The 18,401-nt window shown below is 39.7% G+C and overlaps 2 protein-coding genes across 2 annotated transcripts in view; both read left to right on the top strand.

The window, feature by feature from the left end:
- Positions 1-896: 896 nt before the first annotated feature.
- Positions 897-13,393, top strand: LOC125985480 (solute carrier family 25 member 36-A). The gene is made up of 7 exons (XM_049748385.2): positions 897-1,325; positions 2,885-3,049; positions 4,565-4,642; positions 5,585-5,685; positions 10,269-10,335; positions 10,421-10,710; positions 10,790-13,393. The coding sequence occupies exons 1-7, from the start codon at positions 1,285-1,287 to the stop codon at positions 10,981-10,983; spliced, it is 936 nt and encodes a 311-aa protein (XP_049604342.1). The 5' UTR covers positions 897-1,284; the 3' UTR covers positions 10,984-13,393.
- Positions 13,394-14,705: 1,312 nt separating this feature from the next.
- The window catches only part of LOC125985481 (SPRY domain-containing SOCS box protein 4-like), a 36,069-nt gene continuing 32,373 nt past the window's right edge, over positions 14,706-18,401 (top strand). Inside the window, exon 1 of the mRNA XM_049748387.2 lies at positions 14,706-14,875. The gene's annotated coding sequence lies outside the window, so the exon portion shown is untranslated. The remainder of the gene's footprint in view (positions 14,876-18,401) is intronic.

The raw sequence follows: 18,401 nt of genomic DNA, 5'->3' as shown, positions 1-18,401 counted from the left end.
TGAGCGTGAGTCTATCAGCTGATGTGAAAGGTTAACGTAACACGTGAATTTATGTTGCTATTCACGGTCAGTTCAGTTAAAACACATGTAACAAATTATGTTATTATTAGCACACATTAGCATATGTTAGCATATAATAATATTATGTTTGTTTATTAGCACACCAGTGTCAGGATGTCAATATGCGCTTTTTTAATAGCGATGCAACATCCGTCTGCTCGTCCGTCCATCCGTCCGTCCGTCCGTCCGTCCGTCCGTCCATCCATCCATCCATCCATCCATCCATCCATCCATCCATCCATCCATCCATCCATCCATCCATCCATCCATCCATCCATCCATCCATCCTCCCTGTCGCATGATGACGATGTTTAGGAAATGTGGAGCCGAACTCATTGAGTTTATCTACAATGATTTAAGGAAAGGTCAACGTCAATTTTCTCTGCATAGCACATTTCACGTGGCAAGCATAAACTCAATGTGCTTCAGGATAAAAAGCAAGATGGGAGTAAATGAAAGTGCATAATAAAACAAACAATACAATAAGCTCGTACATTTTAGGAGACATTCCGAAGAATTATTTTGTGGACCCTCAAGCCACAGCTTGTGCATCTCCTAAATCAGTGGTCGAGTTCACAATGCAATGAAAGTGTTGCCACTTCAAAGTGAATTGTTTTTCTTAAGAAATTGTGTCTAAATTATTTTATATTATTTTGCCTCAATTATAAATGCATCTGTTCTTCAAAGATGTAAACAAAAGATTACCCATTGGTTTAATAATTGAATTGTTGAGCATGTGAACAGTGCGTGATCAGGGCGTAGCCTGAGTGACGTCAGTGAGCAATAGACCAATCACCGACCGTGTTTCCCAGCCTATCGAAGTACAGTTAATACTATGAGCTCTGCCCTCTTGCCGCAGCAACCGAGGCAAAGGACAGAATTCGGACGAAGAAGCGGATGCCCCATATAAACGTGCGCTGGAGCGGACACTTGCTCTCAAACGAAGACACCGCGTTGACCTGCATCATCTTCTGTGCTGCAGTTCGGAAAACGAAACTAGCTGCTAGCGCCGAGAAAAGACACAACGAAGCAGAGAGGGCCCGATCGGCGTTCGAGTCGCCTCACCGCTGGGTCATCATCAACAACCATCGTCGTTGTGTCCGATCTACGTGTGCATCCTCACGACGGCCAACAAATATCAACGAGTACGGGACGGCAATCGGCAGTTTTTTTCCTCCTCTGCCGCAGCCCGGAGGTTTGCTGCCCTGCAGAGTATGCTAAATAATGAGCCAAAGGGACACATTGGTTCATTTGTTCGCCGGGGGGTGAGTTCCATAACATTTCATCATATCCGTGATAGTCGTTTAAGTCATGTCGTAACACAAGTATTCATTAATTAATAAGACTACTTTGAATTATTTACAGTTATCACGCGACTGCTTTTGGCAGTGATGCGCTTAGTTCACTCGTTATGATTTAAAATTTACAGTAAGATAACAGTTTTGTTTCTTTAAATGGCCGCACTTCCGGCGTAAACAAAATAAAACGTATAAAGCTTTTACTCTGAAAAATCTCTTGCAATTAGCTTGAATTGGAGTTAAGCTATTTTTTTGTGAAATGCTAACAGGACTATATCTAAATTCAGAGTTGTAGCACTACGTTATAGGTCATATAGAGGTGAGTAAATTAATCTATCTATCTATCTATCTATCTATCTATCTATCTATCTATCTATCTATCTATCTATCTATCTATCTATCTATCTATCTATCTATCTTATTGTGATGTAAAGTCAATGTTATTACCTTCAATTAGCCGTTTTGCAGACAGACAGGTCTGACAACCATTTAAAACCTGTATCTCACTAAGTAGCAAAGATTTGTTATAAAAACTGTTTACGAACTGTTGGCAAATGTCTGGAAATCGTCTTTGCGACCTTTTCTGACCTTGAATGAACGTGGCGAAACATTTCAACATTCAGGCCTTGATCAGTGACAAAAGTGGCTATTGTTTTCCTTGGCTCATGCAAATCCATTGGAATTTAAAGATATTTTTATGACAAAGCAACTTGGGGGAGATGGAAATGTAGCTTGAGGTAAGAGCAAAATGGTTTTTTTCCCCCCCTTCTACCCAGTGAGCTCACGCTCGCTGCACATGCAGCAGTTAACATTGCTCTGAAAACTAGGCTAAGGGTCACCGCTGCCTCTGCATGAATGTGGGTCGGCCTAGTGAAAGGTAAATATAGCTGGTGCTACTATGAAGAGCGTGCACTTTTTCTGCCAACTGCATTTAAGTTAGCACTTGAAACCGTTTTTTTTAATTCATGTGACCTCATTTAAATAACACTACTAGTTTCCGATTCGGTTCCTACTGTCGTTTTTGCGTGTGTAAGAAAACACATTTAAAGTTATTTGGTGAAAGCAGAGTGAATGAGTAAGAATCTCTCCGGTTAATATGAAGTTAGAATGTAAATAAGTTATTGAGATCTGTTTTATGTTTTTGATGCAGGATGTTTACTTCTTTACTTATGGCTTCAGTTAAGGTCAGAGTAACTCGATCACTAGTTTATGTTACTCATTTTGTGTCTGACATCGATGCACGTAAATAACAGTTCAAATCATCATATGAGCTAATTTTGTCCCATTAGAATTTGTTTTTATTCAGCTGTGGTGTCTTCACATTAAACTGTATTATAAAATCCAGCGCAATCACACATGGAAGTTTACTTTAGAAGTATGCCTTGCTTATTACCTACTAACATGCCTAAGCAATTAAAACTTGTGGATCTTTCATTTGTCAGTTGTAGTTGAGTACACAATATTTGTTTTTCGTTCCCATTGTCCTGCTTTATCTTTACAACGTTTTCCGTCTGGTTTCTTTACAGATGTGGAGGTACAGTGGGAGCTATTTTGACGTGTCCTCTGGAAGTGGTGAAGACCAGACTGCAGTCCTCCTCAGTTACATTTTATATCTCCGAAGTCCAGCTCAGCACCGTAAACGGAGCCAGCGTCGCCCGTGTCGCTCCACCGGGACCTCTTCACTGTCTCAAGTAAGGAGGATGATGGCAAATGTCAAAAAATAAATGGAACGTGCCGAAAAGCATGATTGCAAATATGAAATTGACAATTACAGTAAATGGACTAAAACGGGGCAGATTTTGTTTCCTACAAAGCATATTTATTAATATTACAATTGAATTTAGGGGGGAAAAAATCTCTAAACAAACAATGCTTAAATATAAATACAAATTAAGGTTATGACTCGTGAGTTCAGTAGTCGTTTTTTTTTTTTTTATCACTAACCTAGTGTTAAACATGAAAAATCACATGTTGCCGTTTAAGACTTTTAAGTGGCTTATGTTACCACATGGCGATTATGGAGAGTGCAAAAACTTTGACATTCATTAACTTATTTAGTAATCATTAACTGTAATTATATTCTCCGGTCACCACTTTCCACTGTGGTCATGTTTAACAAATTATGTAATAGGTAGTGATGTGTATACAAGGTTTCATCACCCAGATTAATTATTTCCTAACTGATGAATTTCTACAGTTTTTCTTTTTTTGGTCATAGATGTTTGCTTCTCAACACCGCAATTTAACCGGCTATGTGAAACAAAGGCTTCCTTTACAAAACGCTTTTTCCTTTATTTAGTAGCAACAAGCAGACCATTTTAGGTTACCTGGAGAATCTAAATGACAACACTTGCCCAACGTCAGCTCACTTGTGACCCTAATTGAGAAGTGATAAAAAAAAATGTTTGGAATTTCAGAAATTTGCAGTGCAAGGTAATTGCTTTGCAGTTGAGCTTTGTTTTATTAGAGCCACAAATCTGTCACTTGTGGAGCAACCACAAGTCTCACAACCGCTCTTGTAGAGCTTGCATAGCTGAGGACAGACGAGTGTCGTGATTGGTCAGGACGGGGGAAAAAAAACTTGTGTTGAAGTAGGTCAACATGCAGCACTGTGAGAGGAAGCCTTGTTATTTTATGATTTTGGTTGTGTAACCGTGGGGAGCGATTTTATTCTCCAACTCTCTCATCGGGAAATGGTTTTATATCAAAATGGGGGACTCGAAACACTTTTTCTAACCAGACTCGTGTACTGTAAAAACGAAAATCACGTTTAAGGTGCAATGTAAAAATCGGCAAATTGGTTGTAATTTTTTTTACTTCAGTCTTTGAACTCTGGTGACGGTACCGAATGACTCGAGGGAGTCGTCATTCTTTATTCAACTCTAAAGATCATCGGGGCAACGGCACCTGCTACTTTATTTATTTTGGGAGTCTCCGTATGTCGATCGTGGCTTTGTAAATATCCGCTTTTACACTATGTTTGCCCTACGAGTGATAATTTAGGGGTTGATCTGTCATCAACTGCGGCGCTAAATGCAATAGCGCGTTAGCTCAATTGTTTATCAATACTAATTATATATTTGATATTTAAACGAAAATGAACACGTTATTTGCTCTGATTGAATATTTGGTATTATGGTATGCTCTTCACATACATGTACGGAAACCATGGAGTGCGTATAAGGTCAATTCTTATCTCTCTGCAGGTTGATTTTCGAGAGAGAGGGGCTGCGATCGCTCTTTAGAGGACTGGGACCTAACCTTGTGGGCGTGGCACCTTCAAGGTATGATCACTAGTTAGCACAATTGAGCTCTGTTGTATTATAAGTCTGACGTCATCTTGAAGCCAAATAAGTGAGTTTGTGAAGAGTGAACTGACAAAAGGTGCAGATATTTTGGCTCAAGAGTGCATTTCTGAGTCACTGTTATTGCTCAATGTTTTTGCGAATCCTTTGGCATATCCTTTTCCCAAGCTTGTTGGCAGCAAATATGAGAGGCTGGCTAATCGGTTGGAATGCAACAAAGTTCACTCTGTGATTAAAATGTCCTGCTTAGAAATTGTAAGAACGGAAATATTTCTTCCCGCTCAGCCTGGCTAATCGTGCTTGCATAACAGTCTTGTCGAAAAACAGCAACAGAAGGTGCCGGCCAGCTGCAGCATGGCCGTCATGTGATGTTGGTTTTATCACACTGGCCAGTTCCTGTAATGAGGCAGTTGTTTTTGCAGCTGACCCCTGACCCATTCAGTTACTGCTTCCTGTCTTAAGTTCCCATTCCCCATTGATATATTTTAAATATAAAAAGAATGACGGCCCAAAACTACATTGGACACTGTCAATTTTTCTTTCGCTTAGAGGAAAAATGTCAGAAGGCATTACCTATAAGAATTGTAATTTTCTCCAAATAGCAATTTTGCGGAAAAGTCATTGAAACTGTTGACAAGGGGGTGATTGTGCAGATTTGTGTCAAGGCCAAAATAACACCAGATAGTCAGCTACTCATCTAACAATGTCAAAAGAAAACTAGGTTTGAGTCCACCCAGCAGAAAAAATGATTAAATCAACTGAGATAATTTTTTTTCCCCCCACGTGCAGCTTCTATCTAGAGTTAAAATGCTTCGAAAGCTGATTATGTATTTCAGATTATGTATTACAAGTATACTCATTAAAAAAAAAAATATATATATATATTCCATTAAACCTCACACTCTTATTTACTTACCATAGGGCGATCTACTTTGCTGCCTATTCAACAGCCAAGGAGAAGCTGAATGGCGTGCTGGAGGCAGACTCCACCCAGGTGCACATGGTGTCGGCTGGGATGGCAGGTAACCAAGGCCCCCCCCCCCCCTCTTCCTTATGTCCGTCTGTCTGGATAGCTGGCTTCCTGTCAGTCAGCCTGCCTGAGAAGTATCTCTCGGTTAATAGACAGAGTATGATAGAATTACTCCCTCAATATTCACCAGATGAATTATTTCTCCTCATGCTAAATCATTCCCCCCCCCTTTCACCCCCTCAATCATAAACATACATTCATCACAAATGTACACCTTCATTAATATTTAAAGAATGCTAAAGTTAATATTTATTGGTTTTTACTTATATAAATATATGAGGTGTACCAGAAAGCACAATTTAAGACTCTCAGGATCATTCAAAAGTCTGGTATTTTGAAATTAAAAAATATACATATATATATATCGTTACTCTATTTTGTATCTAAAGACAAATCTGAAAAAGCATGTAAAAAAAAAAATCAAGTATAGTGGAACCTTAAAGATCAAACTGATGCTTTTATATAATAGTTAGTTAGCCAACGCGAGCAGGTTGGCCAAGTTTCTGATCCTCTTTGTCCACCTCACGTGTCAATGTGTCATTTAATGACATGAGCACACTTGGTGGCTTGCAGTGACATCTCCTGGCTTTTCTCCATACATTGGACATGCAGTATTACTTCCAATCACGTTATTTCTGGAAATATGTCCGTCCATGCGACACTATGTTTTAACAACCCACAGTTAAGCTAGCTATGTCTATTTCGAAAAGGTTAAATGTAACGTTAGTGTACTAAAATGTTAAAGACAATAAACTGTGCTTGCTAATTAATTGGATTAAAAACAAAATTAAGCCACTGTAATATTATGCACAGTTTGTGATTCTTCACCAACCACTACTGGGAGTTCTAGTGGTACTAGTATCATGATTTCGATATTGGCACTGAAATGATGTCACACTGGATTTTCGGATATATTTACCAGCATCATGGTCAGTTTCAAAGGCCTATTTTCCTCCCCAAAAATTTCCAAATGTTTGACATTTGAGGTTCCACTGTGCCAACACTCGTTATTGTTCCTGGAATCTGTATATCTTTCTTTCGCCCAGATGGTACAACAGTAAATCAGTATGTGATGGCTTTGCTGGCTTCATTACTGACTTCATTGCGCTAGTACTAACAGCTACACTAATACGCAGTCTGTGTTCGGTGCTGCCAAACAAACAAAAAAAAAAAAACACCACAAGGTCCTCGAAGTTTAGGTTGTGCTTTTTAGAAATTCTTTTAAAAAAAAAAAAATCACATCATTTCCTACTTTTTTGAACCATCACCCCCGTTTTTTATTTCATTACTACTATTATTATTTATTGTTCATTTATTTATTTTACTTTGAGGCCTCTTGAGAGGGCTCTAAATGGTTTTGACATCCCAGTTGTTGCTTATACAATGTGGTCTGGGCCCCCTTCTTTGCTCTGTCTGTATAGAGGAGAGAGCACGGCCCCCAGTGGTCAACAGGGGCCCCTGGCACTCGGGCGGACACGTCAGGTAGCACCTCATTTCATTACACTGGTATGACGGTGATTTCAATTAGTATTGGTAAGCTGTGGCTTTTTAATGTAATGATTTTATAGCATTGCTTCTGGCAATGTTAGCTTCTGGTTTGTATTTTCCTCTGTTGCTTTCCCTTTAGCATTATATTACCGCTACGGTAATGATTAAGTAAAGACAACTCTGAATATACTATATATATATTTTTTTTTGTTACGCACAAAAGAAATGCTAACCTTGTCACTGATACAGAGCTAATATTTGCAACACTGCAATTGTTTTATTTTGAATACACAAATGCACACTGGAAAGTATCATGTGAGTGTGTTTATAGGAAGTTGGCGACATTCGTCTGCCCAAACTTCCCCTTGTCAAATTCCTAAAAACAATCTTGGCATGTTTGCGCCCATGTTGAAAGTCACTGTCTGACGCACAACTTGATTTGAAGTCATAAGCTACAACAGATGTACATTACAAATATCTCTTTTACTTAAATCTCATCTAGGAGGCTCCATTTAAATGAGTAGTTTTGTAAAGTAATTTCGCAAAGCATGCATGAAGACTTCCAAGTTTTACACACAGACATATATATATCCCTTCCTGTTTTCAATTATAACCACATTGGCTCTTTCCAAAAATAGGTCAAACCACAGTGAAGGCTGTCATGCGCCTCTAGAAAGATCCATGTTGCATAAGCTGCAGCTTCATGTGGAATTGAAAACGTATTACTAAAGTAATTAATACATTATTAAAACCTATGTTGCAACAACGTGCACAGTTCAGTTATGAGCATTGAGCTTTTAGGATTTAGTAATCTTCGACAAAAACTAGTCTATGCTGAAATACTTTTTGTTTTTGATTGTCATTCAATTTTACAAAACTTATTAGTGTGCTGCCATCTACTGGCCGACATTGGCATTACACCCAAAATAAATAGGAGGCAAAAGAAAATACAGTAATTAACATAATAATCTGTGTAATAGCAGGACTACAAACCTGAAAACCTTTTTAATTATTTTTTTTAATTTATTTGTTTATGTGGAGCTTTAAGGGGCGTGGCCTAGTCACTGGAGTAAGTCAGAGTTGGATTTAACCGTCACTATCTCATATCTCAAAAGTTGTCTTTTCTTTGTACTTGGCAAACGGACAAGGTTAGCATTTCCACTTTTAGCCCAGGAATTTTATGTAGCCTTTGCTTCCTGTGTTTTTTAGCACCGTATATTACGCAGGAAGCTTAAGAATTTTTTATTTGTCGTTCTCAGCCCGGGACTGGAGTTTTGATCCGGTTCTCCTCTTTTCCGTATCCATCGCCTTTGGCTCATTTAATAACAAAGAATAAAAGGGAGGGATGAATTGGTCACAAAGTGGAAATATAATCCTGTAAGTGTAAAAACTAAATCAAATGGGAAGGGGATGGGGTTTGGAGTTGGGGAAAGATAGAACCGTCCATTTCTAAAAAAGGGTTTTGGGTCGGGTGGGTGGATGTGACTGCTGCTTGTGTGTGACTGTGGTACAGAAAAGCCTGTGTCTATTTTAGGGCTTTACTGTAAAGCTTTCACCCCTGCGTGATTGGGTGGGACATCCCCGCCATCTGAGCCCCCCATATCTGCAGGCTACTAGCTGCAGCGGGGAGGAGCTGGAGGAGCTTTGCCCCTCCCCCGTGAGTACACGCCATAGACGCTACCTTCTACTTCTTCCCTCTTTTTGTCTTCTGTTTCCTCCTCCTCCTCCTCCTCCTCCTCCTCCTCCTCTTCTTTATGTTCTTCTCTTCAACCAACCTGCGTCATCATAGGGCTGTTGTACCGAGATGTTATCTGCTACTGAGCTTGCTCTGCTCTTAGCTCTTCCATTACTGGCATCAACTGTTCTGCACTTCCAAATAGTACACACAATGATGCATATTTCAACTTCATTATGGACATGGTTTTTATCATAGCATACCTGGAAAGAAAGGCAGATGATGCTTTTATATTTAGGAAATAAAAAATAAGATGATTGTGAAAGAGCATCGGGGTTTGCCTTGCCAGTTCGGGCTATTCCGATCGCCGTTAATCTTAAATGATTCATGTCGGCGGTACCTTGGCACCGGCGGTGAGGAATGAGGGCATTGCCACCAAGTGAATATTCGTGCTTGGTACTTAATTGCCAAGTCTAATATCGCATGGACAACAACTGAGCGATTGAGATTTTTAATCGTCATCTGGATGGTCTTAATATGGATGATATATGTGGAAATATTTGATCAAAAATTAGACCCATAGTGAAAGCACAAATGAAATCAAAACGAAAATAAACGCTAGATTATTGGGTGTTTTTTTTTTTTTTGGGGGTGGGCAACATGCTTGTTGAAGATTAAAACATGCTAGGCTAACACCACCATTAATTACCACTAGCTGAGTTGTATTTCTACAAATGTATTTATTTATTACTTTACATCAAAATATGGTTTAACTGCGGCGCGGGAAAAAAAAAAAAAAACGTAAGGACAGCTGTACTTATTTGACTCGACTTTCATCACGTATCGACTTAAAAAAAAAAAAATCTGAAGTCGTTCAGCCCCTACTTTCAACTTCAGTCCTGTTGAACAATGGGGGTATCTCCTCCACACCTAATTTTGTTTCTGTGTACTGTGTTCTGCTGTAGCAGGTTTTGTTGGCTGAACTTGGCATACGTCTTAACCAACTAACCGCTAAATGTACCAGCGAGAGAAGACAAGCCAATGACATCACCAAGATGTGGTGTTGAGTTCTTTTGAGAGGGGGGGGGGAAGACAAGAATAATAACTCTAAGAGACTGTATCTGTATGAACTTTACAAACTTTGAAATTTCAAATATAACACTATGGCATGAAGATAAATTAAAAGACCTACACACCTGCTGTATTGTTGCTTTGGCATTAGCCGTGAACGGCTACATTTTCTGCATGTGTAGCAAAGAATCTGCGTGACTCCATTTTTAAGACAATTAGTATTACGAAAGCAAATCCAGTGCTTCTGGTAGTCTAGTATATATCAACTGTGTTGGGGGATAATATCATGCGGTATTTCCAACGGACTCTACGTCTGTCTAATCTTCATTGCTCTTTTTTAGGGTTCACAGCCATCACAGCCACCAACCCCATTTGGCTGATAAAGACCCGCATGCAACTGGACTCCAGGTGAGAAGCTTTAACCAGCATAAAAAGCAGCAGTGGGTATTATTTTGTCCTAATGAGTTCCTCTCCGTTCTGGTGGCGACCTCAGGAACCGAGGCGAACGCCGCATGAACGCGTTTGACTGCGTTCGGAGGGTATACCGGATGGACGGCTTGCGAGGTTTTTACAAGGGCATGTCGGCGTCGTACGCAGGCATCTCTGAGACGGTTATCCATTTTGTCATCTATGAAAGCATCAAACGTAAGCTGCTACAGTCAAGGGCTCAAACCAGCATGGAAGGCGAGGAGGAGTCTGTCAAAGACGCCTCCGACTTTGTTGGCATGATGCTCGCTGCCGCCACTTCCAAGACCTGTGCCACCACCATCGCGTACCCCCACGGTAATGAATCTTTCTCACTTTATACATTTACCGCTTTGAATACTCACGAAAGCGTCTTTATCCTACTCCCCAACCGCAGAGGTCATCCGCACAAGGCTACGAGAAGAAGGCACCAAGTACCGTTCCTTCTTCCAAACTCTGCTGACCGTACCCAAAGAGGAAGGTTACCGGGCGCTATACCGCGGCCTCACCACGCACCTTGTCAGACAGATTCCCAACACGGCCATCATGATGTGCACCTACGAAGTGGTTGTCTACCTACTTGGCCGTTAGCTCCCACGGCTCTGCTCCTTCCACTGTGTACAAAAAACCTAAGCCTTTTGCTGAGAAGTAAATGAAGACCAAAGGAAAAGCGAAGAAGTTGAAATGGACCAGAAAGTACAGCCAAGTTATTTATGAAACAACCCCTTGGTATCATTTCAACCTCTAGACTTCTAGTTCCTGTCTGTCCTTAGGTTGTCTGAAGAGAGAGATTGCTGAATGTTGCCTTGGATAAGAGATGTGTCGCCTGAACAAAAGGAGAACAGAGCACAATTCAGTGGCCTTAAGTGTTGATTCTACGAACGATGGCTGAATCGCCGCTTTTCATTCCTGTCGAGAACATTTCGGAAGGGCGAATGTTTGAACCGCAGTTTGCAGGAAGGGTGACGACAAAATATACGGTGACGTATGTACACGGTGACGTATTCGCAAATTCTCTTATTCAAAGATTTTCGAGTTTTTGAATTTATTTCGGAATTTTCAGAACCCATTTGCTCTTTTTGTTCCCATGTACTGTGGTGTCTTGAGAAAGAGGGCATAAAAAATATCCCTATTATTATTAGACTGCATTGTTTTTAAATTGATTTAAAGCCTCCGTACTGAAAACTTTTTTTTTTTAGTCAACAACAAATGCGCACCAATTTAAAATGACACAATGAACTACTTCAACTTCAAATTTTTGTCACAGCAATAAAATCCACCAAACGATAGCCTCCCTCTCGAAAAACTCAAGACACCACAATCTCGAAACCATCAAATTAAGGAGCTTAATTTAGACAAAAGTAGCGAATTTGCTCCCGTCTCGTGTTGTCTTCAGGCAATGACAGCACAATATATCATTTCCTTCGATAGCAGGGTTCACTGTTGTATTTTGAAGAAGAAAAAAAAAAAACAAAAAAAATTAGCACTATATGCACATGTAGTCCAGTTTAAGAGAGTTGTAAGAGTTGATGAATGTTTGTCCAAGGTTCAATGTCAGCCGAATGGTTTCTTTTTTGAAGGAGTATATTGCTTTTATCCCTACTCCCTTATATTTACACATAAATGATGACTTCAAATATTCCCCTTGAAGCACTGGATCCCGCGGAAATACAAATACTACTTGAAATGGCCGATCATCTCGTAAAGGATGGGGGGGGGGGGATTCAAACTTTCCTTTTCGTTTGGCTTTGCTGGATCCAGTGCTTTGTCGTGACATTAAGATCTGAGTTCAAGGCCAAGTTGAATTCTTTTTGGAGTGATTTTCAAGAAGTACCAAAATGACCTGTCACCCAAAATGAAATGAAAAAATAGTTTATCCCATCAGAACCCAAATTATGTAGACGTCATGTGTTTACCACAGGCATCGGCAGTGTAGAATCTGCATGTGTAATAAATAACTACTAAAAGATTTCCCACCCTGACACTAACTTTTAATTTCGCAAGAGTGTGGAAGAGCCTCTGTGCAAAATGCACAGGTGCCATTTCCTCTGCCGCATCACTTCTTCCTTCCTTTGGCTTCCAGCCGAGCCGATAACATGCACTTTTGTGGCCTTTTTAAGGCTTGTGCTTTGCATTTTATTGTGTGGACACTTGAGTTGTGTAAATTGTAAAAGAAGACAAAAATGTATATTAAAAAAAAAAAAAAAAGTATTTTGCGCTACTGCTCTTATAGCAAATATATTGTACAGTATTGCGTTCTCTGTAGTTGTGATTCATACCCCGTTTGTGTGTGTGTGTATAATAAGAATACTGTATATGCATATCGTTTTTTTTTTTTTGTCTGCGTACGAGTTGTTGCAACTTCTCCCCTCCCAATGTTGTGCAATTGACATCAATTGTGTTTGACTGATTTCTTTTTTTTTAACGCTACGCATTAATACGTCATGCTGCAGGGCGATTACTTTCAGTCACATTTTCAGCCGATTTTGTTTTCATTGAAGTAATGTCTTTCTCAGTAATGCTGGAATGATGTCACAATTTGCGTTGTTTACATACTTATGTTGGAGTCTGAGCAATACGCTTGTTTGAAAGTGTTATATACATTGTGAATGTTGAAAAAGTTGTGTAATTTCTTTAAATTAATTTAACACCTTCTAGGGATGCGAAAACCGTTCGGCAAAATGATTATCCTTAATTAACCAGACCATATTCTGCCATAGGTAAAAACAAAGTAGGCATCATGCAAAGAAAAAAAAAAAAGCTTTTCTTCACCTCAGATTTTGCCCGTTTCCCTTGAAAACAGAAATGCAAGGAACCAAACTTATTTATGCATGATTTCCCGCGAATACTATTCAACATTTACTGCAGTATTGTTACAGAGGCGAGCAAAGCCCTTCATTGTTACTTGGAATTATTTTGAATTTTCTCTCTGGTGACATGTGTTAGGGTTAACAGTTGCAAAGTTAACAAAAAAAACAAATAAAACCTTTTTTTTTTAACATTCATGTGTTCATCAACGACACTAATAGAGTTTGTCTTTTGCTCCGTTGTAGTATAATACTATGAAGGTCAGTTACCAAAATGTGACATACACAAACTGGACACGTGATTTTTCATATTTTATTTGAAATTCTGTTTCATTTCCATGTATGCAATTGAACGGTATTACCTGTATTTGTGGACAGGGTGCTAAAGATTTTTTTTTGGGTGGGGGGGGGAAGGGGGGTAGCCCAATCACTGTTTTTGTTTGTTTGTTTTTTGTTACTAAAACGAAAGAAAATAAAGATAATTGTGAAAAGAAACGCTTTGTTGTTATTGGACACAGTGGGGGGAGGGGGGGGGGGGGTAGTAATTCTAAAGGGGAAAGTGTTGAACATTTGAGATCCTTGCAGCTGGTGTGTTTACCAAATATCGCCACTAGGGGGAGACCGACTTCTTTTGTCTACTTTTTTTACTCCCTATTTTTTTAAATCAGAGTTGGAGCTCTAAATTATAGGTCATATGGGTGTGAATAAATTTGTTTATCTATCTATCTATCTATCTATCTATCTATCTATCTATCTATCTATCTATCTATCTATCTATCTATCTATCTATCTATCTATCTATCTATCTATCTATCTATCTATCTATCTATCTATCTATCTATCTATCTATCTATCTATCTATCTATCTATCTATCTATCTATCTATCTATCTATCTATCTATCTGATACTTGAGTATTTTTTAATATTATGCTAGTTAACCAACTCAATTAACTCTTACTGAAATAATTTGCTGGGGTCGACTTTTCCTTTTTACTTTAGTCGTAGTAATATTGACTAACAGTATTCTTAATTGAATAAAATTTTTGGCCTCTCTTGCCTTTGTGCTTGGTTGTAAAAAGTACAATATTGTACTGGAATTTGTAAATGCGCCTGCCATTTGATTGATTGATTGATTGATTGATATCTTTATTTCGAACATCCAAAAGAAAAAAGAAAAAACAAAACAAATCACACTCTAAAGTGCCACATATAAGTCCATACAACAAACAAACAAAATATAAAGCAACAAACAGAAAAAATACAAAAATAAATAATAATAATAATAATAATACACATTTGAGCGAGTATACGTACTCTAAGGTAATTTATGCCTTTTTTTTCTACATTACAAATATTAGCACGCTCTGATTGACTCGAAGTTTTCAATTTGGCGGACTTTATGGTAACCCATAAACATAGCATCATGGCCTCAGCCAATAGTGTGATGGCTGCTACGGTGACCGTGACCAATCAGCGCGCTAGTTGCTGAGTTAATGGCCACACATAGTCGGGGTTTGGCCACTCGGCTTCCTGAATCTATCATTCAACTGCAACAAAGAAACAGCAGCTAGTCGCTTGTTGTTAACACCGCTGGAATAACATCGTGCCCATTAACGGCGAAGAGGAGAAGACCCAGAAACGTGACGTTTTGAGACGAGTTGAGTTTCTTCGTGCGGTAAGTGTTTCTGAGTACCAGCGTGTATCATGTGTATTTGAACCCCTTTGTTTTGATCATGTTTGTAATTCAGTGATGATCAAGAGGCACGCACTCTTGTAAATTCAGCCATAATTTTACTAGTTTTTCTTTTTAACTCGCTTCTCATGCCACCTTAACGTGTCCTTTGCTTGAGACAGTTACGAGATGTAAAGTTCAGTGAAGCTAAACTGGAAAATATTTGCACTCCGGGGACTGCAGTATATAGCCTTCAAAGTCCCCCATCCTTTGGTGTCTTTGTGAATCCCAAGCTGATAGATAAGCAAACATCTACTGTGTGTTTTTTTTTTTTTTATTGTTCTCTCTCGAGCCACCTGTTCAAATAAGAAGAAAGGTGCACAAACAATACAGAGTCCCTCTCACAACTACCCAGGTGTTAATTGAACAATTTGTAGTTGGAACCGAACTGCACCTTCCTGAGAGTTGTATTTTGTCTTTGTAATGTTGCTACCGATCTGTTTAAAATATTTCTAGATGCGCAAATTTTGGATACTTCTTTTGGATCATACAGGTGCCTTATATTAGGGTTAGGGTTAGGGTTTCTAGCTACACAGGGGTGTAGCTAGAAATTGTTCTGTGGGGTGGCCAGGGTCACATAATTTGCCTCCTGTGCACAATAGACTTCAAGGATGGAATCAGTCCTTGCACTGCTAGAAGTGATCAGGTTCCTCTGCGGCTACCTTGACATTTATTCCACATTCTATACGAGGTGGGGAAGGCGACAAGGGCACATAAAGAAGGCAGTAAAGGGGTTAGGCCGAAGGAGAGGGAAGAAGAGCAGACGGCTACCGAGTGCAAAAGAGAAGATTTAGAAATGAATAAATGAAATGGTGAGAATAAGAAATGAAAGCGGGATAAGTTGATTGGGACTCGACCACACCCATATGTGTGTGTGTCTCTGCTTGATGGATGGCCCATCGTGATCGGGGGATGGGGGACTGAAAATGGAAGAGGAGCGTTGAAATTGTGACAAGGGGTCGGTCAGTACTGGAGATCAGCTGCTTGTCAGCTCCAACCCTTTCACCATCTTTCTTTCACTATCACTTATCATCATCCGTCTCCTTCTTTTGTAAAAACAGCAAAACATGTCTTCCTCACTCCAGCGCAACTTAATAGCAATGTCCTTCGCGTCCTCATCATCGCTGCGACCTTTACCGATCCATCCCACCTCCTTCTCAACACATTCAAAGCACTTCAAAACTCTTCTTGTAATCATTCAACGTTCACCTTTTCAAATCTTTATCTTCACCGCTCGAGTGCTATGATTTCCACTTACCCGCCTGCAAGACCTAAGCGCTATCGTTTGTGAACTTCCAGAGAATACACTTGATTTTCTTGCACTATATTAGATTTTTATGCAATTTTTTTTAAAGCGGTGCATGTAGAAATACTAATCCATGCTTTTATTAAATCTCATTTGGAGTGTATCGTACTACTTCATAGGGCATATCCGTGAAAGGCAGGAAATAAAATGACTGACGGCTAATATGTAAACCCACTCTGGATTTAACCCATTAAATCTCACACACCAAGTACACAACTTTCTATTTTTACCCTCTTGATGCTTATGAGTCGTTTTTTTACCCCCTCATCCGCTGTCATTATTTTTAATGATTTAATTTCTCCCACCTCCTGCTGCGTTTGTTGTATGCCACAGGAAGCAGGCTCAAAGATCATATCCAGCAAAGGCCGGAAATTAGACTCAGTCGAGGTACATATGATCAGCACGATTAATGTCGGATGCTGAGATTCATGTTGTGATGAGGAAAGTATGGAAGGTCGATACGTCTAACCAACGTCATCACTGATCAATTTGTTTCCGGATAAAGTCTGACAATCCTTCCTATATTGCCGGCTCTTTTTATTGCCAAACAAATGCGTTTGTTCTACCGCCAGATCGAGAAAAGCCGTGTATTGATCTCGTTCTGTTTCGAGCTGCTGAGTCCCGGAGGCTCAAAGGTGCATTACCCCGCAACCCGCGGATGCCAGTACGTCCCCTCCTGCCCGTGACGTTTTTCACATTCACTTTTCCACAAATGGAACGCGGACGCTGTGCAGTTTCGTGTCTTTTGCCCTTGCAGTGTTGAATTAAGTCCCCCTGCTGGGCTTGTCTCCAGAGTCAGCGTGGGTGGCTACATATTGCCACTCAATAAATGTTTGATATCATTAGTTCCATCTAAGTGACTGATCCTCCTCTTTTACCAAAACGCGTAAACTAGTGTTATAAACCAGTTTGCCACGGCAGCCATTGTAGTTTAACACCGTTTTTGTCCCAAGTGGTCCCTGTTTGTTTTTTTTTCTTCACCATAGCTAAGTGCTAACAAGCTACGGGACCGCCGTGTATGCGTGAGTCCTGAAGCAGCTGACTCATTGCAATGTCACAACAACTTAGGTAATCCTAAAATTAACGCTACTATGAGTGAACGGATTTCCTCAGACGTTTCTACTTACTCTGTGCTTTCGGGTCCAGATTGCCGATGCTCAGTTCTTAGCATATTTGATGTGCACAAGTCATCTGAGGACAGGTTCTAACCTGGCCTGTTCTCTAAAGACACCACCTTCTCATGCCAATACAGGTTTTCATGTCCACCACAACATTACATGTGGTTTGGCTCCCAGATAGACCTGATGATGTTTTCTTCTGAGCAGATGGAATGTGTGAATCAGCTTGTGGTTCCTACACAGTGAGCTCATTTACATATAAATGACGGCAGTTTCAAAGTTGGCGAGCGCTTGCTTATTTTCTTGTCGGTGTGTTCGAACGTGTTTCGCCAGTATTGAATCTGAGCAGGGATGTGTGTGTGTGTGTGTGTGTGTTTTTGGCTACACACAAAACTGAAAAATAGTGTGATAAGGGACATGTCTTCAGTTCATTCTGTTCTGTTTGCAATGTCACACTGGAAATGGAGACAGTACTCTCTCTTAGGATTTCTCGGATCTCGTCTTTCAAGATTTTGTAACAGGAGCCTTTGTTGACTTCTTCCTATGCGTCCACAAATAGACCAGACTGCACTCCCACTAAAACTAATATTAGTCATTTTTTGGAGGAAGTGTGAGCGCAATAAAAGGCAATTGATACATCTTAAGGCATAAATATTGTTTGACATTAACAAGAGGCTAAAAATTAAATTTTATGGTTTCGGACAAAAAAAATGTTTTATCACAGAAACAAGATGTTGTAAGTTGATGGATTCAAAACAATAGCAGTTGGCGTGTGGAATAAAAGAAGAAAATTTAGGCGAAGTTGATGACGTGAATAATTTTCTAGTTATGTGCTTGAATTGTCTGCGCATTACTGGACATGATCAGATTTTGGAGATGGAGGTGACTTTGCTGCTGGCCCTGTTCCGCACTGCCAGTCCCATGGCGTTATGAATCTTTTAAGACTAACATCGACTGGACAAGCGAGGCTAACCACACGTATGAAGACTCCATGTTTGTTGCTGTATTGACTCTGTAGACAGCTGTGGAGCAAAACTATTTTGTC

Source organism: Syngnathus scovelli, chromosome 17 (genome assembly GCF_024217435.2).
Source record: "Syngnathus scovelli strain Florida chromosome 17, RoL_Ssco_1.2, whole genome shotgun sequence".
NCBI lineage: Eukaryota > Metazoa > Chordata > Actinopteri > Syngnathiformes > Syngnathidae > Syngnathus > Syngnathus scovelli.
This window is presented reverse-complemented; position numbering and strand designations above follow the sequence as displayed.